Source organism: Calypte anna, chromosome 3 (assembly GCF_003957555.1).
Source record: "Calypte anna isolate BGI_N300 chromosome 3, bCalAnn1_v1.p, whole genome shotgun sequence".
NCBI classification, from domain to species: Eukaryota; Metazoa; Chordata; class Aves; order Apodiformes; family Trochilidae; genus Calypte; species Calypte anna.
Window position 1 is genome coordinate 66,189,288 of NC_044246.1, and position 26,193 is coordinate 66,215,480.

At 38.9% G+C, this 26,193-nt stretch overlaps 1 protein-coding gene across 1 annotated transcript in view; it reads right to left on the reverse strand.

Annotated features, from left to right (window-relative positions):
* Positions 1–1,697: 1,697 nt before the first annotated feature.
* The window catches only part of SLC35F1 (solute carrier family 35 member F1), a 231,079-nt gene continuing 206,583 nt past the window's right edge, over positions 1,698–26,193 (reverse strand). Inside the window, exons 6-8 of the mRNA XM_030447866.1 lie at positions 25,836–25,888; positions 20,452–20,606; positions 1,698–1,922 (exon numbers count right to left, since the gene is read on the reverse strand). Of these exons, the coding sequence (XP_030303726.1) occupies positions 1,698–1,922; positions 20,452–20,606; positions 25,836–25,888 (433 nt within the window). The remainder of the gene's footprint in view (positions 1,923–20,451; positions 20,607–25,835; positions 25,889–26,193) is intronic.

A 26,193-nucleotide genomic window follows, 5' to 3' on the forward strand; every position in this document is an offset into this window, starting at 1 on the left:
TCATCTTCAATGCCCACAAGCAGAATATTCACCAACCCTGACATAAACTCCGTTTTCAAATGCAATGCATACACACTTCTACAGCACCACTGTGTACTTCTTAAACTCCATCCTTCTGAAGATCCTGAAGCATTTTTAAATAACTTGGTCCCATAACACCCCTGTGAGGTAGGTAAAATATCTTTATTCCCATCTATGCAGATTGGGAAACTCAGCCACACAGAAGGCAAGCCATGCCCAAGGACCACACAGAGATGTAGCAGATCTGTGAATCAAACTCATGTCTCCTGGATCCTTCTCCTATCTGTTACATGTAAGATCATCTCTCCTTCCTTAATTTTAAATTAAAATTGGATGACGGATGTTGAAATAATGATTTCCTTTTATTGGGCTCTCAGAAGATCAAGCACACAGGCAGAGGATTTTTTTGTGGTGGTGACTGATTTTCCCCATTCTGATAAGACTTCTGGAGCAGAAGTACAATTTTGGAGCACACCCTCACTATTTTCACAGGTCCCCAGGAATGCAAGAAAACTGCTGACTTCTTCTGCTAATTTTGCAGTTAATGAAAAATAATTGGCTGCACCCTGCCAGTACAAATGCCTTAGTGCTACTGCAGCAATGTCAGCAGATGGTTCAATCTTTCTGCTCATGAATTCATCACTTAATCTTCTTGATTCTTACCATTTGTGGGCTTTGGTGAAAAACTGACATGTTTCTAAATAGCTATTGTTAGAATAATGAACCATGGGAGACTAAGCAAACCAGAACAGCAAAAGGCGCCCTTGGTGCTCCGAGTATCTAAAATAAGTGCCCTGTAATCCACATGCCACATCATCTTACTGTGAAGAGGTACAACACACAGGAAATTAGAAAATGCGTTTTTCTTTTTACAGCTTAAAATTTAAAAAGTAAGAAACCTGTGTTAAGTCATGGCTACAGAGAAACAAACTCCCCGTCACCTGATGCAGAACCTCAGCCACTAGGAAAACTGCCATGGATCACAGAGAGGTCACTGCTTCAGTACTTCACTTCTGCAAATATAGAAAGGCTAAAATGCTCACCTTATACCTATTCCTAGAATAGAGACAGATATTGTAAATTGTCCCTTCTCTGGATTCATGGAACAGATTACCTAGAAAGGGCAACTAGACAGAGAGTACAGATGAATGCGTTGTCTTTCCCTCACCAAATCCAAGGTGCTAGCAAAAATGTGTCAGGGTGTTTCTACTACGAGTAACCCATCTATTTGGTGCAAACAAAAAAATCTTAAAGAGTAATTAACAGTGATAGCACAAGTGTATTTGCTGTAAAAAGGCGACTTTTCCACAACTGGTGTGGCTTAGGCATAATATCACTCAGTGGGTGCAAAAAGGCCCTTTGATGAATTTCTTTTTTGTAATTTCAGCTTATATGTTGAGCATCTTTCACAGGTATTTTGAGATTGAATGAGCTGATTGATAAGCAGCAGTTTATATTGCAAACCTGCTGCTCATATCGCAAATGAGGTACAGGCAATTCTTTGCAATGAACACCCTGGAACAATTAATTTGTATTTTTATGAGCTTTCCTTATTTGCTACCTTGCATCTCACCGGTGTCACTGCACCTGGTAAATACCTTTCTCTATGTACAATACAGAGATAATGGATATATGAGCTCCACTGGATCATCAGCAGGTGATCAACAACCCTGGGTTTAAGCAACTCTAACGTGAGGCTCCTCTTCTGTCTCCTGCCCCAGGCTGGTGTATGTTACTGAAGGCTCCAGCTGGCCCGTGGCTGGCAGGTCTACAACAGGTCCTGAAGGGTTCCGAAACTGCTTGTACACCCGAGGATCCTGGGCTACGTAGGTGGAGGTGGAAGAGTAGAGCACCAGACCAACAAGGATAGTGAAGAATGACAACAAGTAAAGTCCTGAAAACTAAGCAGACAGAAAGAGCAGAGTCATTAGACACAGCACGGGTTATCCTGAGCTCATGAAGCTGCAGAGCTAGGCACAGAGCCTTGCTTTGGCACAACCCCCTTACTACTGGGATGTCAGCTTTTTATGGGAACATCTCCTTAAAAGTTGATTTGCTCCCGTCAACTCCCCTGTCTCCCATAACCAGCAGCTAACTGGTGCCACACCGTGGCCCAGGCATATCAAATATTGATCAGGTGGGACTTGGGCACAATGGATTCCAGTCACAGACACAAAGATGATTTTGTTGTGCTTTTAGAAAAGCCAATTACTTCTCCGAGTCCAAATTTCTCTAGCTCCAGTGTGGGGTACTATCATCTACAGTTGTCTGGAAGGTAGTGGACAAGCCTTAAGTTAATTACAGCTAAACCATATGTCTGGGAAATATAATATGCTTTTGGTCATACAAAAATATAATTAAAGAAACATTTAAATAAGCACTAGAAACATACACTTTTAAATATATGCATACTTTTAATGAAGGCCTAAAAAACCCACCTGCAGCTTCCCTTGCTTGTAAAAGAAAGCAGATTCTAGAAGATTTAATATGACTTTGGACAGGATGAACTTCAGCTGTGAAACATGCTCTGGGTTGACCTCAAGAAGTTTGAAAGTACGTGTGGAGGGCAATTAACTGAAGGCTCAAGTACACATATTTTGGCACACAGCTCCACTGGATCAGGGGTCAGCCTGAATTTTCTGACATATCCAGGCTCAGTGTGCCTGGACTAAAAATACAACATAAATAACCTTTTTGGCAATACCTTAGCAGATAAAGGCAAAGGCAGGGTTTCAAAAACATAGATAGGTGGATATTAACTTTAAATACTGGGTTCCTGCTGTAAGGGTCACAAAAATGGCTTTCAGTCCATAAAACTCATCTCCCAGTCCTAGACTACATGTTACTTCTTTTTGCACACTGTGTGTGAGAAGCCGTGAGGGACAAACTGCATAACCAAGTTGGTGGTGGGGATGTAGAACTGATTTCTATTCAGTGGGACTTTAAAAAGTGCCTCTGTTCTGCAGCTGTCAGGGATCCACACTTGAACACCAACAACCAGCTGCAACCTGTTATTAGGTGATTCATGACGTACTTGACTTTTTAACATAAATGTGCCTGCAACTGTTTTTTAATCCTAACTGACTGTGCTTTGAGGGACACTCAATTTGTTTCCTCTGGGTCACTTTTGCATGGCCTCAAATGGAGGGAATGGGCTAGATTATCTTGGAAGCTTTTTTAGTATTCTGCCTTCTATTCTTAAATTAAAAATCACTGTGGAGAAAGCAACTTTTGCTTAAGATAACTTTGTAGTTATGTTAATTTGCTGCCATTTAATATTAATAAACCTACAAAACCTGCATCCAACCTCCCTCCTGAGGGAGCATTTGGCTTTTTTACAGAATTTACAGTATCTTTGAAAGCTTTGGACATATAGCCCATGGTGATATATCTGTATGTGTTTTTGTTTCCCACAGCTAGTAGTGCACATTCTAGAGGGAAAGGACCGATGGCAGGGAAAGTTTAAAAAATGTGTCAGAGGATTACAGGGTAGTTAGAGTTCTGCTTTTCATCAGCTGATAACTGTTTTTTTCCCAGGAATGTCACCAGGTCCTCACGTCATCTGGCAGTATGACCTGATGCAGTCACCCAGCTGTCCCACCAGCCACAACCAGTGTTAAGCCTCACCCTGGGTCAGCTGAAGGATTTCTCCAACGTGTCACAGCTCTGAAAAAAACTCTTTGAGCTTAGATCTCCCCCATGTGGCAATCAAACCCAAGTCAATAACTTGAAAGCATTTTTCAGTTTGTTCTTCTCCCCCACTTTTCACTTCAATTTTGCTCCAAGCACTTTCCCCTCACTTCCTCTTTGGATATGAACTTGGGTACCACTTGGCAGCAGTGGCCTTGACTAAGCTGAAGCAAACTTCGGAAGCCAAATGCCTCCAGTTTCCTAAGCAGGGACCTAGTTCCCTATTTTTCCACTGTCCCTCCTTCCTACTGGATGCCTGAATCTCTCACCCCAGACAGCCAGTTGGCTTCTTTCACTGTATAACCAGAGTGCCAGCCAGATTTGTGATTGCCTTGTGTCCTGCTGTGAGGAGTCTGTGAAGCTTCCAGCAGCTTACTGTGCTCTTTTTCTTGCTCTAGGAGGTGCCCAGCCAAAACCAATGCACTTTCTCTACCACATTCCCCTCCTCCTGGCCGTACCTCTCATTCCTCCCTCTGGGGCTTCCTGCCAGTGGACTCTTTTGCCCAGCAATAGTCTCTCTGTGACAGTGTCCCCCTCCAGTGGCAGCTCTCCAGCCTGGGAGAAAGGGTTTGGATAAAGCTGGGGGAAATCCAAACAAAGGCCTGTGAATCATTTGTCTTTGGTATCTATTCACAGTTAGGGTAAAGAGACCTGGAACGTGACTGCCCTATAGCAATTTCATCTTTACTTTCCTTAGAAACAAGTTAAGGTTCAGGCTGGATTGTTTTCTGCAGCAGCTCTTTGCAGCACTGAAGTGTTGCTAGTAAGGTTACTACAAGGATATATACTGTAGGAATATGAAAAATCTCTGGGGTTTGCCAATACTCTGTCAGACTGACTCAAAGCCCCTTTGAGGAGCTTTGAAATCAATGATTTGAAATCAATGGGTATTTTGCTCCTACTAAAATGGCAGTGAATCCAGCAGTGTGATGGGAGGATGCAGACTTAGTTCATCAAATACAGCACCTGTTGTTCTGTGTACTGTGTTCCTCAGACTCTAGCTGAAACCTTTGTACTTTATTGAAGATAGGATTTCCTGTATTTCATTGAAGATAGGATTTCCAGGCACACTCTACTGATAGGTCCACATGCAGGTTTTGGAGGTTTTTTTATCTTGACTTGCTGATATTCAGTATGAATAGACAGCAAAAGAGACACAGTGAAAACAAGAAGGAAGAGAGAGTCCTAAGAAATGAAGTGAGGGGAGTTCATTTTTCATTGATACTCTATACTACTGCAGTACCAAACTTGTAGGCTCTCAGAAGCGTAAAATTACTCTTTTTGAGAATTGCACTTCATTTTTTTTCTGATTTAAGTCCCACTTTCTACAGAAATGTATTTCCTATTAGACATTAAAAAAAAAATAAATATCCAGGTGTGTGTTTCTCCAAATCCCACTTCCCTCCATGCTACATGTAAGCTATTGAAAGAGTACCACAGCCAGAAATTGTTAAGCTTACATTATCCAATGGCTTACCCAGTAGAGTAAGCAACCAAAAAAACTCCCTCTTGCTTCTGTATCATTAAATAATTTTACTATAGATTTTGTACCTACACATATAGGTATTTATGTATAGAAGCTTGCTTATCATGTAATTTATTGAGAGACTAGATGACACTGTGATTAAACTTATGACCTAACACTTGAGGCCTGGGAATGAGTTTCAGCCTATGGATTTCTTTTATGAATCAAAATTGTTTTATATGACCCTCAGTTTCTTACCAATTTAAAAGAGAGTTACATTGGGTTACTGAATACAGGCAGAGATATCCTTTGCAGTGAAAAACTAATTGTATTTATTACAATAACATTTCAGATTTCATCACTGACATGAAAGGCACTTGCCAAAACTTACTGAGTAGTCAAAACAAATAGTTAAACCAGATCTTATCATGGTTCTGACATCTGAGTGTCTGTAAATGCTTTCACAACCAAAAATACTCAATATGGAAGGCACAATATTATTTACAAACATAAAAAATTAGGAAAATGTAAAAAGTGTATCAGTTGCAGGCATTGTTTAGTCCCTCTAGTGAAAATAGCTTAGGTGCCTGTCAATTTTAATATAAACATGCAAAGCCAAGCCTAGACAAATATACCAAGATACCATGTATAACAACATTTGCTCAGTCAACCAACACTGATTTCAGGTGAATTTATGTTTCTGGTATTTATCTAAGAGATGTTCCTTAGAGACCAAGCCAGGCCCAGCAGAAGAGTTAATGTCCTCTGATGGATGAGCTGCAGGAGCAGGGGTCTTGCTCCTTGCTCTGATACGTGCTGCTGCAAAATCCTGCCAGAAAACCCCTGCTGCAGTTAAAGTCTATCTGACAACAGAAAATATATGGTGCAATCAGACTGACCTTCTGTTATCCATGCACAAATTCTTTTATTTTAAAAAAGAACAGAATGTAAGCTTATCTGAGTGTTCATTTTTTGTTGTTACTGGTAGCCTGATAGTGGGTTTTGTGGTTTGCTTTTGTTTTGTTTGTGTTTTCTTTAATACAATGCCTTACAACAATGCTACATACAACTGTGAATCAAGTTTACAAAACCCATTTGAAATTTATCTTATATACAGTATTTTTTTTCCAAGTGAACCTAAGTAATAATTTTGGGAATAAGTCACACATCACAACATTTCTAAAGAACAACATGACAATGGCATCTGAAGAGATTTTTTTTTAAAACCAAGAATGAACTACTAAACATTTCAGAATTTCCTCTCCACTAGTTCTTATCCCCTACTTCTTATTATCTTGCCGTGCAAAACTTGTCTCCCCTATATTCTTAAGCTATTATAGTTAAAACATTACTACTATTTCAACTTCCAATTTTTGCACTTTAAAGCAATCCAGCTAAAAAGATAGGTGTAAAAGAAACTTCTTGCTGGGAAGCAGTGCATCTGATTTCATTACCTTGAGTACTGATAAGAACATTGAAGCAGAAGAAAAAAAAAATTAAGAAAAAACTGGTCAGGAGACAACTGTTTTTCAGTACACAGGTCATGAATCTAGAAGTGAAAGCAGGAAGAGAGGACGTAGAAGATTCACTCTTACAGCCAGGAGACACTGTCCTGACTGGATCATAGAATCATAGAATTGGCTGGGTTGGAAGGGACCTCAGAGATCATCAAGTCCAACCCTTTTACCACCGTTGCGGTTACCAGACCATGGCACTGAGTGCCACATCCAGTCTCTTTTTAAATATCTCCAGGGACGGAGAATCCACTACTTCCCTGGGCAGCCCATTCCAATGCTGCAGAGGAATTCACAGAGAAGTAGCTCTGTCACAGATGTCCACACCCATGTTACCACTGAGGCCAGGGCAAAACAGCACCCAAAGTGACAACCAGACAGACCTGAGTCTACAAAGAAGCCTACTCAATGAAGTCTACTGAGAAGTCTACTCAATGGTTTGATAATTTTAGTTTTTCACTCAGCTATCATGGTAACCATCATGACTGTTGTTACTATGGTTGTGAAAATGCAAATTCTATTTTACTTGCTCCATTGAACTGGAAACAGTCTGCAGAGCAGACTGCTGGGGCTGCATTGCTCCAGCCCCATTGGTATTTTGGAACAGCAGCTGTAGGTGGAAACACTTGGTAAATAATATGAATGCCATTTCCTAGCCTATGGCAACCCAATTGTGCTTTTTGAGTCTTAAAAAGGGATTTTTTAAATAGGACTGACTGACAATTCAGAATTGTCATGTTTCACATATTCGGTGATAAAGTATGAAATGGAATAACTACATTTTCCCCTACCTCCTCTAGAAATTCTCCACATTTCAACAAAAATGAATAAAGAAATCCACTCTATGAATTCAAATTTCAAACCTTAGAGAGAAACTATCTCTTCAATATTGCACTGATGAAGTGGGACAAATTTGTACCTATCAGGTAGAATTCATTCTGTCCCGTGTTTCTGCTGACACCCTCCATGCTCTCCAGACAGGCAATTCCCACCAATGTCTTATTCCAGCCAGTGGGTCTGTGCAATCTGATGAACCCTGATGTTTTCTGAACTAATTCAGTCTGCAGCATGTGCTGCACAGCCCATCAAAGCCAAGGCCTTTAGGAGTTCCTGCAGTGACTTATGTCTCTTTCCCCCTGGGTAATTTCACACATGAGTACTTGAGTGGGCTGAGCAAAGTGAGTTAAGACCAAAATTCTCTCATTAGCTTTTAGATCTCAAAGAGCCATTCCCACTCAGTTTGATGAACTGATGGAGAGACTGAGCTTCTTTTCACAATTTTCCATTTTCACCTCCAAAACAGCAAATGAAGTTGACCCCAACCAAGCGCAGAAGTTGCGCTGTGGGATGCACGTGGTCTCCAGCCAGCAGCAGTGCCAGGAAGGGTAAGGACTCTGAGAGCTATGAACTCTCACAGTGCTTCTCTTGCATAGCTGGATATTACAGGTACCTTATTTTATTAATAGGAATGGGATCCAACATCTTAGTCATATCTTATAATGCTCTCTGGTGACTCCCTTGGCTCAGACTCACAAGGATCTGATCAGATTTGTCTTAGGTTGACACCGTGACTCACTCAGACTGTTGCTGACTATTTTTTGTCCCAGCCAGTGAGGAAGATGTTTCTGTTTTCTCCTGCTGGGGAGAAATGAATGGTTCCCTTGGGATTCAGGGTCTGCTCTGCTCTTTATTAGGAGAATGATCTGCTGGTTCAGCCTTGATTAATGCTATCTGCCTTGAAAGGTGAGAGATGAAAGTCCCAACCTTTGGCTGATCACTGTTCCCAGGTGAGTGATTTGCTAAGGATACATAGACATCTTTCCAAATATACTGCAGAACCAAGGTCTCGGCAGGTGATGATACATCTTTATCATCAACAGAACCTGGGGCACAACAGTGAAACACAATATTTTGTAAAACCCAAAAGACACCTAACACCATAATGTCTGCTGTGAGTTTTCCAGACTGTGTTGGAACAGATAAAACTCATCAACCTGAACCTTTATATGTCTTGCTAGATCTCTCAGAACTTTAATCTAGACATCCCTAAAGGGACCCAGCCCACTGACATTTGGTTTCGCATGGCTCCTCAGCTCTCCAACTGGAGAAACTTCAATGCCCAAGAAGCACCACTGGTTCTCTTGCTGAGAAGGGTATGAATAGATGCTAGACATCTTTAGTACTGATGATTACTTCTGGGCAGTGAGTCTGCACATCTGTCCCCTACTAGCAGGATTGCATTGTCTCCACTGGGATGCAAAGTGAATTTTGTAGCTAGTTCTTCCACATCTGTTTTTTTTTTTCCCTGTCCACTGTCAGCCATGCAAGCAGTTTCTCATTGGATGAAGGAGGCTTGAGCTGCAGGGCATGTCTCAACACATCATTTGTGCTCGTGCCAGCCACAAGTCAAAGCAAGAAGCATCTGGCTTGCTTCAATGACAGTGGAAACCTGACATCAGCCTCACTGCCACTTGGTGAAAACAAAGATGCCAAAGAAGTTTTGCCTTTGTCATTTCACATGTGGAAGAAAGGCCATACTCCTCAGTTCCTGCTGCCTGCTTGCATCCTCAGTGTGCTCTAAGTCAGACAAAATGCTGCCCAATTACTATGGCTTATACATGTGGCATAGAAATTGTGATATGAAGTAATCATATGACACGTTTTCTACGTTTGCCAGTTGATTCTCAAAGATCCTGTTCTAGTGCTTGCACGGTTTACTGTAGGTAAAAAACAACAGTGGTCAATGCCTTCTGTCCTATAGCAGCACCCTCCCTTTTCAGCCCTTGCATGGTATTTACTGGTGGGCACAGTTTAACTGGTAAGACAGTGGTGTGTGGGAAAGTCCTAAGCTCTCAAATGTTGAGGTTATCTATATGGGAGACAAAGGAGGAGGTTACTGTAAAAATGCCACCAGAAATTCTGTTAAAATTTGGGAAACTTCATAGTTTTTCTGGAATTAATTTGTGGAATAAAACAAACTGACAGAGAAAGCTGATAGCATGTGAAGAGAAATCTCCAAGGTTGATGTAGGCAGCTCTAAGGTAAATGATGGGTTTGCACAAATCTGCATGATTTCATGCTTCTCAGGTGGTACAATTAGAAAAATTTCATAATAGGCTGTCTTTTCTAAATATATGCCTGTGAGGGCAAAATGCTTGTGTGAAATGGCTTCCTCTCCTTTCCTGGGTGCCTGGAGAGATGGGAATGCTGCTTTCTCTTCTGTTTCCCTTTGTTGTTTCTGCCATCAAATGTGGAGGAAAAATGAGCCTGTGTTCAGTACCCCTGCAGCAGCAGCAGCAGTCTGTCTAATTAAAAACTGCAAGGTAGAATGAGTCCTGCAATCTGTTTTAATCTTACCTACCTAAATAATAAGAAAGGGATTTTGTAATGTGAAGCGAAAACACCTATATTATACTGCTCTAATTTCCTGTGAACATCCTTACTGCAGGATAAGAGGGCTTCATTTCTGGTAATTTTATATCAATCACTTGCCAAGACAGTGGTAAAGCAGTTATTCTTTTAAATGCTCTTAATAAAAAGAGGAGGAGCACAACAGAAACGCTTATAAAAATGAACCCAACTTCCCCTCCCCACCTTTAGCTTTCAACACCCTTTGCTGGTTTGCTCTGTCAGCTGTCAGTTGTCTCTCTGGTTTTGTGTATAAGTATTTCATACAGTAGCAGCTTTCTGCTCTATTTGGTTCTCTACTACTCTATATAAGGCTGTGTTCATTGTGGTCAAAACCAAGGTTATAATAATAGATACATCTTGGATCCTATGTTTATATTTTTGCTGCAGAATCTAGTCAGATAACATGTCAGTAATGCTCTCCCAGAATGTCTTTTTTGCCTCTCAGACATACAAAGAGTGAGCACTCCTACCCCGTGAAACAAGGAACATGAAGCTGCAGTCACCCTTACTGCGAGTGACTATATAAGCTGTTTGGAGGGAATATGATTTGTTTGTTTTTCATCAGGGTTCTCCATCCTCTGGTGCTTTTGCTGCAGGCAACAGGAGGCCAAACATCAAGTGCTCCAAGAGCTTTCAACTAAGTCAACTCACAAGACAGGTGCACAAGGGAATCAGAACAGAAAGCATGTCCTAAGCTGTTGAATTCAAACCCCATTACTGCATACACTCAGATCACATATTCCAGATAGAAAATACACCCTGTCCCCCTGCAAGATTATTGGAATTTTTGTCTACTGCCCTCTAATCTATCTGAAGCCTTCTCCGCAACCTCCTTGCTATGATAGCAGAAAAATTTCCCTTATTTCCAAACTTATGCATAATTGTTTTCCGCCCATATGTTCATGTATCTGTAGCTCAAATTCTTCTCCTTTCCTACTTGTGAATTTATAGATGAATTTGTATATATTGAGGTACTCTAGTCCCTTCCAGTCCATTGTAAATCAAAGCTATGCTTCATACAGAAAGCATTTTTTAGGATTTGCACATTCAATATATTGTTAGCAGACACACGCTTACTCTTTCAAAGCTTTGGACCAGATAAAAAATAAAGTTCTGTTCGGTCCTCTTGAGCTGGTCAAGAACCCTGCAGCTACAGCTAGCCAAGTACTGTCTGGAGATGGTTGTCACATCCTATGGCATTAGCACTTCTCCATTAATTCTAGAAATACCTACTGACCCATTTGGAAACAGCTTTGTCATCACAGTGCTCAGATTCCTCCCATCTGTCGCCACAGACATTCCCTCACACTTTTGCGCTTCACAGCTTTTTCCAATGTCATCCAGTTCTTGCTGTCTGAATATTTTAATCCTTCTTCCTTCTGAGGGTGCCAAAGCTATTATCACAGTCACTACACCAGACTGGTCTTCAGACAAACACTTTGGGATCTCCATCAGTGAGCTCCTTCCACCAAGCTGTTTCTCAGCACATTGTCTGGCCTTGTGTCCTTATTAGCCAGTTCCTCACCTAGCTCCTAACCTCTACAGTGCTAGTTGTGTTCCTTAGCTTAAGTGGTAATTTTCTGCACTGTACAGAAGCCTTACAGGTTAGAGCTGCCATTAACTTTTGTCCACAAAAATCTGTTGAATTATTAGACAGCAGATTGAATGATTTACCTTTTGTGAGCCAGTTTGCATTTTATCCAATTTTCCATTTATCTCCAGGTCCCTAATTATTCCTCCCTGATGTCCACTTCTGATTTTAGTTTATTGCCTAATTCATATACAATTCTTCCAACTGTCTGTATTCCCCAGAATGAAAGTATTCAGATTATTGTCTCCTGTTTCTACTCCTGAGGTAGTAAGTTCAATTTCTGATCATTTTTGTGCTTTGTTTTCATATTTAACTCTTGTCCTTACTGAACATGACAGAAGGTCCAGATTTTGTTTTGGTGCCAAGATAAAGGTTATTTAAATTCAGCCTCTGCTGTCTCTTCATATACAAGAACTTTTTATAGATTGTTTCATCATCTTCTTCATTGCCAAGCTTAGTTTATCTTTTACAGCAATTGGACTTTACTCTTTTTCACCTGCACAGTTATCAGTTTTTTTCTGAGATTATTTCTTACATGTTGCTTTCTATTTATTTATAGTAATTTTTAAAAAAGAATGTTTTGTCTACTTTCAACCTGAGCTCTTCTCTATACTTAAGTATACTTCCCTACACTTCCCTTGTACTTAAGATACAAAATCCAGATTACTGGATGAAAGCTATTTCAAATATCCTTCAGACTAATTCTCAGCCTTTTAAACACCTGAAAAAGCAGATACTCTTGCTTGCTAAACTTAACACATGCAGGTGGTGGGCAGAAGTTTACTACAATTAAATTTCTTGTTTAGCAGTAGTGCTGATGACAAGCATCTATCTAATACCATGGGTTTGAAAGCTTCCAGTTTATTGGAAAGGGGGATTTTAGACAAAAAAAGAAGATACTTTTTGAAGGCTTTCTAGCAGTTAGTAAAATATCCTACTGCATGGAAAGCATGTAACAATGTCAGACTGATACTGTATCTGCCTGTTATCCTTCTCTTTGGTGGAAAACAGATAATTTGGATGCTTTAATCCTCTATGTCTATTATTCATTGATTTGGCTGGCAGGAAGAACAACTGGAGAGAGCACTTCAGTTCCAGTTAATCATAACAGATTCCAATTTTACAAATGTTTCTTGCCAATGGCTCATGGACCATGTATACAACCATGTTAACTCATTGCTTAAATATTCTACTTTCTTTTCTGGTTAATCCTGGAAATAAGGACTTTCTCAATTCTGTAAGAAATCTCCAATTTTATAGTGCAGCTATTGCATTTAACTCTTACCATTTGCTTTCAAAGATGATTCTGTCTGCATCTCTAGGGAACTGGGAGCTTTTGTTTCCATATGCTAAACTGGAAATAGCATTCATTTTCCAGTAACTGAAACTTATTTAAGCTCCATGAATTCAGTTGCTGCCTTGCTACTTAATTTGGTTTTTATTTAGTTGTTGGTTTTTTTTCTGTCTGTCTCTCCTCTGGGTTGCAAATTATTGCTGAGGTATTTAACTCAACACATTCATTGTACTCCCTTGTCTTCAAAAGTATGCTCAACTTGGGAAATGCTGAGGATCTCATTTAAATTTTCCCCCACAAATAATTATAAAACTAAGCCTCTTGGCCTTTGGTTTCATATTCATTGAGTATCGCTGAGAAAAAGCATGATATTTGTAAGATGCAGCTCTTTTAATAGGATGTCTTTGTTATGTTTTTCTGTTACGTTTTTTGCTGTGTGCTTTTTCTTAGAATACAGAAAAAAAAAGTGCTTTGTACAATACATTTTCCTTTCTGCCATTCTTTCAAACCATTTTCTTGTTCTCTTTTGCTATGTATTAGTATTACTTCATTCCCCCAAATTTCCTTTTTCAGCCCATCCTCATCAGGACCTTTGAAGCTTGTATGGTTTTGCTGAAAATTTATGATTCAAGAGTTAGTTGTTTTCAGTAACAGGAAGATTTCTGCTAATATGCCTGCACTTTCACATTGGGTAGGAATTCTAAGTACTTCATCTTTACCTTCCACACAACTTTTACCTTTAAGTTTACTATTTTTTCCAAAACACCTTTTATTTTCTTCAAGGTGTAAGGACTGAACTTAATAATGTACTCCATGGTATAGTTAAGAGATCTCTGAACAACTTTTTTCCTTATATTAGAATACAAACCCAGTGCAAACAAGCAATGTGATATGGATGTTATTTGTCTCCAAGTATTCAAAGCCCGTTGTTACAATACTTGGCTTTTGGCATTCCTTTAAGCTGATAACATCCAACTATTAACTCCAAATGAAAATGAGTGCTGGATGGAGGTCTTAAGCTAAATGTAAGGATATCATTGCATGTTCCCTCAGTTTGAAGCTGTTGCCTCTGTCTGTCTGCTCTAGTGTTTGTGTGAAGTGATGTTGAGCCCAGGGGCTCAATGGAACAGTGGGACCACCTCTTCTGACTGCAGACAGCAGCGACTTCAAATTACATGCAAAATGAAACAGCATCCTGAATCACACACAGTCCCAATTCCTAACCAGTTTCCTAAACTCTGCTCCTTCTATGTTCAATTCATTCTCCAAAGACAATGATTTGTTCAAGACACTTGAGAAAGTGTATTTTATAATAACTGAAAGCAATACCAAGCCCCAGCCAATACCAACTCAGCCATCAATACCAATAAACCCACTGCCATAACATAGAAATGACAATGTTGGAAACTTAAAATCCAGTGGTTCTTCTTCATTTTCCATTGAAAAAAACAGTGGAAACTAATAGGTTCTTGGACTTTAAAGGTCTGTTTGTGGTTTTGTTTGAAAAGTAACAACTTCTCTCTATTAAGAGAGTAAACCACTTTCCCAGTGCCTTGTAGGTCAGACCACTTAAGTGGTTCATTGCAAGCATGTCTGACCACCAATTTCAGTAGATTATTACAGAGGCAGATATACAGTCACTTCTCTTTCTCTGGGGTTATCTGTACCCAGATTAATTTTACACATCTCTTTACTACTATAAACATTTATATCCTTGTTTTATTTCATGTATTCTTTTGAGTAGTCAACATCTATTAAGAAATTTACTAGCCAATATGACAAAAGAAAGGCAGATCTCAGTCACACAGTGGTGCTTTTTCCCCCCCCTGATCATTTGCTTTGGCAGTACAAACTACTTCTTAATTCAATCTGAAATTGGATTTATTTCATGACTACAGGAGTTTCTGCTGGCCTCAAGCACTTTTCATACAAATGAAAATTAACCTATATTACACATGTATTTAAAAGAGTATAAATGTGTCAAATTGAAAAGCTCTTCTTAAATTGCAAACAAAACTTTTTAATATTTTAACACTTGAGTTATGCAGGGAGATGTTGTGCTGAGACATAAAAAAATTTGATTCAAAAGGTACAATAAAAAAGGATGACCAATGGAGAAAAAAAGGAATATGGTGACTATCTAATCATTGATACAAAAACCCACTATGAGCTGACAACCAGGTATGGAATAGCAAGGCACAGAATAGTACAATTATCAGTAAACTCTTTTAACTAGGATTTCACCAGGAAGAAATATAAATTACATATTTGAGAGAATATAAATCCATGTACAGTCAGGTAGGCCAGCTCTGGGCTGTTCTCTTGTTGTAATTATGAAGAGGTTCCTGGCTAGGAAACCAAAACATTGTTCTGTAGTTAAAGAGAAAAAAAAAATTCCTGAACTGAGCTGCAAAATAGAAACGGAACCTCTTTCAAGAACAGAAATCCTGAATTTGCTTCTTTTATGAAAAACCTAAAGCTGTTTTTTCTAAAATAAATTTTGCTTGCTGGAAATTCTGGCAACTGCTGACTGCAGCTGTCAGGTTTATCTCCATGGCAGATGCCTGGAAGCTGTAAAAGCTCCTTCTTGGGGTCTGGTCTGCCTAATGCAGATCTGAGATTTGTTCTCTGGCTTCCAAAATCCATGAGCTACACAACTTGTGTTTTCTCATGCCTGAAATCTTCCAGTCCTAGAATACCTGGCTGAAAACATTGGAAAATGTGTGTCTGCAACCTCGTAGATTAGTGGACAAAATAACAGTCAGGGGCTGAGAAATGCCAGCCAGTGTTATCTTGGGAGCATACTGAAAATAGGATGTTTTCAGTTAGCATTTCAGTTTTGATAATTAGGCATTTCCAACAAAAATGTATTTTGTTAGAAAATTCCTAATCAGTTCTACTGTGATCAGTCTTTCAACATAAGGCACTCCTCCCTCTCCCCCCCAAAAAATCCGAAGCTAAAAGCCCTAAAAACAACCTACGAAACTTGACATTTATGGGTTAGTGTCTGAAAAAATATAATCGAGACTGAAGCTTTCATCGTAACTTCTGCAGTATGAATACAACTTCTTTTATACTCTGACAGCTCCAAAACACTGAGTATCCACGTTCCACTATTCATGCTTTGCAACTAATGAATCTACCTCAAGGTAACACTGTGAAAGGAAGAAATATCCTTTGACAATGCAGTTAGATGCCGTATCTGTGCTATGTTGTTTAAAATCTGCTGTCAGACTATGTAAAACCCAGGTGGCAGTAATTTAACTTTCCAGCTTTGACTCCATTTTGTCATTTTACTTCAAAGCTTTTTTATTGTATGCCAACCTAGACTCTCAAATAAAGTGTGGTCCTTTCTTTCACAGGAATATACATTCAAGTGTGACCAAAGATACACCCCCAAGCAGCTCTTCAAATATAGATGCCTAACTTTTTTCTAAGCTACTGCAATTCGGCAGAGGAAATACAATTAACTAAGCAACTAGCTAAACAAATGAACGTAAAGAAATGTGAAAAAGAAGCTTTTAAAATGCCACTTAGATGAAAAACATGTCTGCATTACAGCTTCATCAGAACACAGCTGTTGAGTCTCACTATAAGAAACTTAGTACTCTGGCAAAGAAAAGATTCATGCAGGTAGGTTTCTGCACATTAGCAATGTGCATTACTAGAGGCATAAAGAATTAACTAGTACTGTGAATTATCCTCATTAGCACCAATGGCTTAAAAGCCTTCACCAGAATAAAGGCCCTTTGTCATTAAGTTCATTTCTAACAGAGTTTATGGGTCAAGCATCATGAGTATTCAATTTCATCAGGAGAACATCCAAAAAATATGACTGAGGAAATTATGATGTAAAAATTAGTTGTTTAGTCTGTGCTGTCTACTCTACTAGAAATACTGATGCACTACTGACACCACTGACAAAGTTCAAAATACATAGGTGTCAGTCCCCTAATAAGTAAACCCAAAGGATCTTATTTGCTTCAGCTTATAGTCACAGAGAAGTTTAAAAAAATGTAAAAACATAATTTGAAGTATTTTCTCAGCTTGTTCAGATGACTGGGAAAAGTCTCTCAGGTGTTTATGGATGGCTGTGAAGTAGAAATAAAACTAACAAACAAACAATCCTCCCCCAGTCCAAAACAATTCCATCTCTTGCTCCCAAAGTAGAGACATCATATCCACCCTCCACTAGCAAAAACCAGGACTGCCTGAATCACACAGTCACCATAGTGCATGGTCTTCATATCCACAGTCAAGAAACTGCATTTTTTAAAGATTATTCCCTCAGCAGCAGACTTCCTTAATTTAGGAGAATGAGCTGAAGCCCACTGTAGTCAGCAGAAAAGCTCACACTGGTTACAGTGATTTGGATCAGGATGGTAAAGTCCAGGCTCATAATGAAGGCTCCTAATTCTTCTCATTTTTTTTCAGTAAGGGACATATTTTCATCTCAGTGAAGCCTATATAAATCTCCAATTCATCACCATTGCTTAGGATCTGTGCTGGCAAAAATGAAATTGGAACCTACTACCCCCAGCTTGTGTCCTCTGTCCTCCATCATGTTAAAACTCAGTCTCCTTCATGGCTTGGTTTTGATGTAATGGAAAGGCTGTCATCTGCTCCCTTCCATTGGAGGCACTCTGCTGTTAGAATTAGCATTGAAAAGTCATTTTTAGAAGCACCAGTAAGTATCAGCAAGTGAGGTTTCAGCTATCATTATTTCAGATTTCTGGTGCTGAAAAGCTTTGAGTACCATGTTTGTTTGTGTAGCCAAATTCTCACAGGCACCTTCCATGATTCTAAATCAAGATCTCTGACTTCCTCGATTTATTATGAAATATATGTATTTTCTTCATTTGGAAAATTCTACTATAACCAGAAATTCTGATTTTCATGGCTGCATCTTGCATAAAATAATGAATGAATTTGTCAAGGCAGAATGTAATTGTGCTTGGCTTGCTTAGGTAATGATATAATATAGTGTGACTCGACCTGCTGGTGCAGAACACAATCAGTATACATACTCTAGCTGGAGAAAACATAAAATAAACTGCTTAGTGAGAACTCAATTTGCTTAGAATTAGTAAAGGACAACTTAAGGCTTGCAAATGAAAAGTAGGAACTCAAAAAATTTGCATAAAAATAAAGCTAAGGCCAAGACAAAAATGTAAAAAAAAGAACACCTCCTAAGCAACTGAACACCTGAAGTAGTTATACAAAAGTTCCAACCCCATACACCTGGAAAGCTGCAACAAGAGTTGTGTCAGGTTAACATGCTGTATTTCTAGCTTCCATGGGCCTGAGAACTGTTCAGTGCACTACAAAGATATCTGCATATAGAGTAAGAATATAAATGCAGCTGCTTATAAACCCACTGTCTGGTATATCATGATGTTGCAAGTCTACATTAAAAAGAAATGCCAATGAATCAAAACACTTCAAATGCAATCTTCTTCTGTTTGTTTTCAGAGCCTCTAGAGCCCATTTAAACTAATTTTCCTGCATTTTCCATAGGTTGTTCATAGATTTACTGCTATAGGTGCAATAAGCTTGTCTGGTGCTAAAAGTAGAGGAACAGAGAGAAAAAAAAATCATAACAGTTTCTTGAAAGCTTCATAAAATTATATTCTTCAAAGGGCACTAAACCACTCAGTCGATCCTAATTCAGCATAAAACTATTTGCTCTCCAGTGGAGTGAGGCTGTGACCATTGGCCATTGCAGCAATAAGCAGAAGGAGCAATGTATCTGAGGGAGATGTACAGCTGGGCTGGGAGTGAAGAAACGTTTTAGAAGCTAGAACACAAGCAAGTGTACATAGTCTTAGGAGGGGAATTAATTTAGATCATTTAATGCTAACATATTGGACTAATCAGACGAGTAGGGGGCAGAGGGAACCACCACCTATTTGAGGTGCAACTCAACCACTTTATCAGGACAAATGATCAGACCTTACCTTCAGCTACAAAACCTTCCAGTTCTGAGCCTTTTCAAGCACATTTTCAGTACAGGTCTTAAAGGAAGGCCAAGGTGCCACTGTGGTCAAGAGCTAACACTTAATGTAGAAAGGCATCAATGGGGTTGAGCATTCTGCTTCCTGTCTATGCTAATGTACCCAAAAATTAGACATATGGAAGAAGTGGAATCTTTTATGTATCTTCTGCCTCTTAAGTGCCTGAAGTTTAAAGTTCGCATTTGCAAAAGTCCCTTATTTTTTAGGTCTGAGCAATGCTGAGCACAAAGCTGTCCAACCCTTACTGCCTTTTGAGTCTCTCCTAACAGAGTTTGATTTTGCTAGAAAACCACCACCAATCTTTTAAAAATTTAATTTGTCTGTCTTTTGGAGACTGCTTGGAACCAGTGGACTAAGATCAATGAATATATTATGCTGTGGGTTTCAAACAATATTTTTAGCAGGAGATAACAAATTTCAGCTAATATCTGATGTCAAAGGCTTTGAAGTGTGAAGCAGAAAGAATGAGGAATCAAATCACCATGGATATACCTCCTAAGCAACAGACAACCTCTACATTTTGTTATCAGTAAATTATTGCTTCTATATTTGCTTTTCTTTAGTCTAGAAATATTTTTAGGGCCATAAAACAAAATGAAGGCAATGTGTACGCAGAAAACAAGTCTGTGTTGGATTCTCAAGCTTTGAACTTTCACTGTCTTGTTCAAATTCATTCAGTACCATTTGTATAATAAAACTGGATTTGAGTTGGTTATCCAGTCAGAATTTCAAGGCTTTCATTTACCCAGCACTTCTCTGGGCCATGATTTTGGCTATCAAGTAATCTCCCTCTTACAAAAAAATGATGGTACAAAGCAATTGACTCCAGCATCCTGATGCTTTCATATGTGGGACACTGGAGGGGACACTTGTAGATAATGAAGTGTAATTGTAGATGAAATGTGTGCTGCACACACAATATTTTAAAGACCAGAGGACATGAGAAGTACAAGTTTAATTTCAACACAAATTTGCTGCATATTTTTGCATTCATGCTAACAGTCACTGGTGTGGCTGATAAGAAAGGTGTAATTCATGGAAAAATACAAGTTATAAATTCAGAATCAGCACGAATAAAATTACTTTGTTTCCAGGCAAAAAGAATCTATGTTTTTTTTTAAAAATCCATCCCTTTATGCTTCCACTCTGGGTCTGGTCACAGCACTTGGAAGTTACCTCTGATAAGTAAAATGAAATTAGTGATACAGTTGCTAATGAACAGGTACTCAAATCCTAAAACTTGTAACAACAAGACCAAATAAAACTCTCTTTAAAAATGGAAATCATAAAATAAAATTTGTTTTGGTGTGGGAAATATGAAGTGTTAAAAAAATCTGTACTCTCAGAGTGTAGGTCTAGCAAAGCTTTGGAGGCTTTTGTTTCATTGTTCTGCATTGATGTTTCTTCAGGCATCCTGCTATTATCCAAATACATCTCTTATTTCCACATACCTTGTAGTGGAAGAGGAATAATCCACAGAAGAGGCTGTACAGGTCAGCTGTGAGTAGGGAGAGGTTGACAGCAGTAGCACTGGTTTTCTTTATGACCACTGGCATAAAGCTGTAGAGGCCAAACATACAGGCACTAAAGCCAACATACAACAACCCTGTGGAAGAGAAATGAGAATCAAAGTGACCTTTCATGACTTGCACTGGGAGGAAGAAGGCTATGCTTTTAGAAAAGAATAAATAATGCTTTTTCAAAGAAGCACAGATTCAAATTACTACAGTACACACACACAAACACACAGACTAAGAACCTAATTCTAAATACATAAGAAAACCAGTGAAAAAACTATCAGCAGTGGACATGAGGCCTTTTGTGGTCTCAGCAACAGCAGTGCTGTTTTAAATCAGTGTCTTATGCTCCTACTGAATATCTCATGTCTAACATAAATTTGAATTAAATGATGTATTCAGACATATCAAATTTAGTCTCCAAAGGAGCTGAATATCCCCAACACCAAGTGGGTTCAATTGAGTTAGATAGAGCCCACAATATTTTCTGGGAATGGCCCCAAAAACTGGATGAAAAAGTATTTGCAAAGGAATTAGTGACAGAAGTCTTAGTACTATTCTGCCACCAAACCTGACAAATTATTTCACAGTTTTGCACCTCTGTTCCTTTAGCCCTTTATGTCCCCCTTCCTTAATACAGTTTTCCAGAGCTGGGACTCTTTCTTGCTATGTGTTCACAGAGTGCCTCACACAAATTGGATTGTTAGACACTAATATAATAAAAATAAATTACAGCAAAAGTCTAATGTAATTTAAAAACCTAAATAACTTACTGGGAAAGAATTTATTGCTACAGTTATTACTTGATAAATCCCAAGGCAAATTAATCAATATGAAGTTAAAAAATCAGCAAACACTTCACTCATTTTCTTTCATGCAAATGAGATTTCCTAGGCTGCCATATGATGCAGAATTCCCAGTTGATATACGAACAAGTCTAAATTTAGACTCGTGCCAGCTCTTCAGTGCTTGCTGTTATTGACTAAAAGTTGCAGAAAACATGACTACCAAAGTCCTGAAATGTATTTGAAGGGATGGGAAAAAGCCCATATGATTTGTATCTGCTTGCAGCTTCACTTATTTCAAAACTTAAGAAAAGCTGTCTACAGGACAAAACCAGTTGTGATAGCTCGAGTCCCTTAGAAGAATCTGCCGTACAAGTTCATCTGAAACAAATACAGCAGTCAAAAAATATCAGTGTCCACATATAAACTGCTATGGCAGGAATTTGAATTTATATTCAAAATATGGATAATCATGGTAAGAGCTGCTTTTACTAACAGGTATCAATTTTTCAATGTATGCATTTTATATGATACTACATGTATCTATGTAACTACAGAATCAGTTTAGACAGTGCTTGGAAGAGCTGCTTTCATTCTGCAGCTTCTCTGTAGTAGGAAAATGAATGCATCAAATGGAGCATAGTTTTGATCAGTAAGAAATCGCTACCATACATCAGCATTAAGTCAGCTTTGAGGCTTAAATCAAGAACAGGTCAGAAGAAAAAGACATTCTGGACTAAAAGTCAGCATTCCCAAAATATAGTCTGCAAATCACCAGCTGTTACACAAAGCCCCTACTAGTCAGTCGAGATTTAACACACCTATTCAGGTGCTCTGCTGGATTATGCTCTCAACTAATAGTATAATTTTATGGTGCTGCCTTAGTGTTCACATTCTTTGGCAGGCAACTATGTGCACTTCACAGGCTGCTTTTCCAAAAGGCATTTCAATTCCAGTGGAAAATTGCTTAAACTGTAGCCATCCTGTCAGAGGTAAATATAAAGTGGCATTTCATTTACATCTTAAAAATACACATAATTCCCACCAGCTGGATGACTTTTAGCAGCAACAATGAGGAAACTGGAAATAACATATAATTTTCACATATTACTTCTGAGTGGGCCAGACTAAAAATACCTTTTAAGTCAAAAGTTTGAAACCTCAGCTTCCCTGAGTGTTCCTGCAGTGCAGATGCCAGCCTTGAGAATCACCACCAATGCCCAAGTACCAGGTGCTGGGACTGTGTCTGACCAGGCACTAAGCCTCTGCCTGTAGCAGGCACTAGAAGTGCTAACTTAAGGGGTGCTTTTGTAATGATCTGCTGATCAGCTGGTCTGTGTTAAACCCTGAGAAGTTCATCATTCCTCTGTTTTCAGGCGTTCTGGCACTTTCCTGAACCAAAAGCTCAATGCTTTGAAGGCAGCTGTGGGTGGGATTCATTACACATAACTGGACAGGTGCTGAGGGTTGGTGGTCAACAAAGATTGGGAAATTTTAGGGTGCAGGTTGTCCACTCTCTGTTGTACAGCAGCTTTAGCATAGTAGGATTTGTGTAATGCTGGTTTATTGCTGCCGATAGACAGGAAATCTATTTGTCTAAATAGATTCCAGGTATCTACTCCTTCCTTCAGGTATCTATTCCTTCCAGGTAGAACAAATCCTGCCTTGTCTGTGAGTGTTCACCCTGATGGGTAAGGTCAACAGTTTTGTCTGGTTGGCTGTTAATGCCTCGCAAGTGTCTGAACTGGGCATTTAGGATCATAGAGGGAGTCAGGCTGAAAGGGAGTCAGAGGGCTGTAATTCAAATCTCACTCAAACCAGGATCAGCTGTGACATCAGACCAAGTTCCTCAGGACTTTGCCCAGCCCAGTCTTAAACCTCTGAGGCTGAAGGCTACACAATCTTTTGGCAACCTGCTACACTGCCTGCCCTGGAGTAGTGAAGATTTTCCTTTTATCCAGTCTGAATCTCTCATTTCAGCTTCTGCCTGTTGTCTCGCATCCTTCTCTCATGCACTGCTGTGAAGATCTTGCCTCTGTCCTAATAACCTCCTTGTAGGTAACTCCTCCAAGCCTTCTCTTCCGTAGGCTGAACAAGCCCCAATCCCTCAGTATTTCCCCACTTCTCTTTAGAGTAGGCATCTTCACACAGGTGGTCAGGATCTGCCCCCAGGGACTGCTGTAAAGTAGCCCAGGTACCACCAATTCTAACGTAGCTTGAGAACTTCTCTTTTAGTTCCTGAGCGTGCTGGCTGAATGTTGCATGCTTTATTTAGCCTTTGTGTTTTGATTCCAAAAGCCATTGTTTCATTCAGATGGAATGGAATCAGTTATGATTTTTCATAGTGTCTTCTTGGAATTAAATATTCAGCACACATGCCCCTATAATAAAGGATATTTCCTGGGAGATTCAAATTGGCTTTTCTCTTAAATAAAACTGACGTTAGTTTATTTGTTATTATTTCATCTATCACTCTACAAAATGTGTCATGGTCTCATATGAAACCACTCAGTCAGAACAGTATAATCATTCTTCTTTCAGTCAAGTTGTCAGCAAGTATTAATGCTTAAACCTTCAAGGATACAAACAGAGTTACACTTATGTATACTAAGCTTGAAGATGATGCTGTGTATCAGGGGAATTTCCAAAATTAAAACCAGGAGTGCCACAGCCTGTTTTAAAAACAACAGACATAACAGATTTGCTTTAGATCTTTATATTAAAAAATAATTTGCATTTTACACCAGTTGAAAGGTAGCTCATCCATTTTTAATAGCACAATTATGGCAGATGGCAACAGGCCACCTTGAGTTACTTATTAAGTTGCCTGCTGTGACTTTATGACTACCATTCAAAACGCTGATGATTTAACTCTGCTGGACTGCAGGTTTGAGTCTGTATCAGTGGATAACTATTCAGGACAGGGATGTAAACACCCTGACACAGATTTATCAATCAGTACTTGACAACCTTTTATCTCTGCCAATGCAACTGAAAGGACACCGAGTGAAGTGGAAACCAGGGAAGAGTACAGAACTACAGATAATTGCCACCATTTTATCTGTGTTCAACTACACCATGTTTCCAATTATTGCTCTAACAAGCAAGAACATAGCTATGATGCTATAGCTAAGATGATGTCCTCATGAAACATAAGGACTCTTCAGAATTAGTGACTTTCAATGACATTTTAATGGCATCACAGACCAAGTCAGACTTTATTTTAATAGCACATTTCCCTGATACTGAATTACAGATAACTCCCATGGAAGTATATATGACATTTACAGGGATAGTAGACTAATTCACTATGACCATTGCTAGTTTCATTAGTACCAGATTGATTATGTCCCTGAGCTCCTTATCATGAAGTATAAACAAACACTGATGCAATTATGCTGATTATCCCAGATTAAAGAAGGCCAATACACATAGAGTATGCAATTGAGTCTATTTCTCCACAGATACTTTAAATTGATTTGTTATTTAGTTTTACACCTCACCCATCAAATCTACAAGATTTCTAGGTGCAGTGTTTTGTAAAAGATGCACTCTTTTTATTAAGGTTTACCATGGTAAGAGGAAACCACAAACTATGTTTAAAGAAAACAAGACTGTGTTCCATAACTTGTATCTCCTGTTCTCAGGGATTCACTGCATAATTGGTTGCCTTTGCACATTTCTCATCTGGCATTTTGATGTTCTGAAACTAGGTGACAAGCTATTGATAATGGATTGCCAAAGCTTGAATCCCTTGCTGAGTGAATACTATACTATTAGTATTCTTTTATTTCTTGTATTGTCATAAATAGTAAACAAGTGATTATAAGGAAGCTCCTAAATGCTGATTTGCTTTTTAAGGAAGTAATTTGTCGGAAAAATTAGAAGGCAGTCTTAGATCATAAACTCAGGTCCCCAACAGAAATGGGAAAATGCAATCCACTGCATAGCAGAACACTGTAGGAGCTTCATTATGCATGATGCTACCAAAATCTGTGAAAAAGACACATCTGTTATAATCCACCAAGACCACTTGGAAAGCAATTAACCAGTTGCATACAGAAATGCTCCCCTTGGAAAGGAGTTTATGAGGCAATAATATGCACAGAAAGTACTTTTTTAGGTTTTGGTTTTTGGATTGTTTTTTGTTGTTGTTGTTTTTAGGTTCCATTTTCTTTCTTTAGCATTCACTGAAAAGGTTTGGCTCTTAATGCCTACCTCATTTATTTGTCCCTGTGTTGCACTGAATCTTAGAACTGAAACCCTATTATTGCTTTACTTCACAGTTTTCTGAGTAATTATCTTATGGCATTCATATGCTTAATCTAACGGTGCAAACAAGGCATAGTACAGCAGTGGGAGGACAGATTATGTAAGAAAGGTTATGAGGCACATGATTCAACCTTTGGCAGCAATGGGAGGATAAGTCACAAACACTGGTTCCTGTGAAACTTTTTGCTTGCCTCTACAAGCATTAGTTTTCTCCAAGCCTCCTTCTGCAACTATCTTCAGTGAGGTAAAGTGTTTTCTTACCTATTTGCCAGTCCCAGGGAACTTTCAACAGCTCTTTATGTTCCATGATTGCACTATAAGAGAAGAGAAGGCAAAATTTGATGGAAAAGAACAGAAATTAAATTACTTCCACTCATTCAATTCAAATACTGGACAAAACAACATAAATAACATCATCACAAAAAATCTCAGAAGGAAACAAATGCAATCAGACTTTGCTAATCCACTCTGGCATTATCCCTGTGCCCATCTATTGAAAAGATCTTCAGGGCAGTAATCAGACATGATAGTATACAATTTCCTTTGGTTTATTTCTAGCTCTCTATATACCTGATGGAAATGCCCATCCCCCTATATATCCAATCCTCTTGTGCTCTTC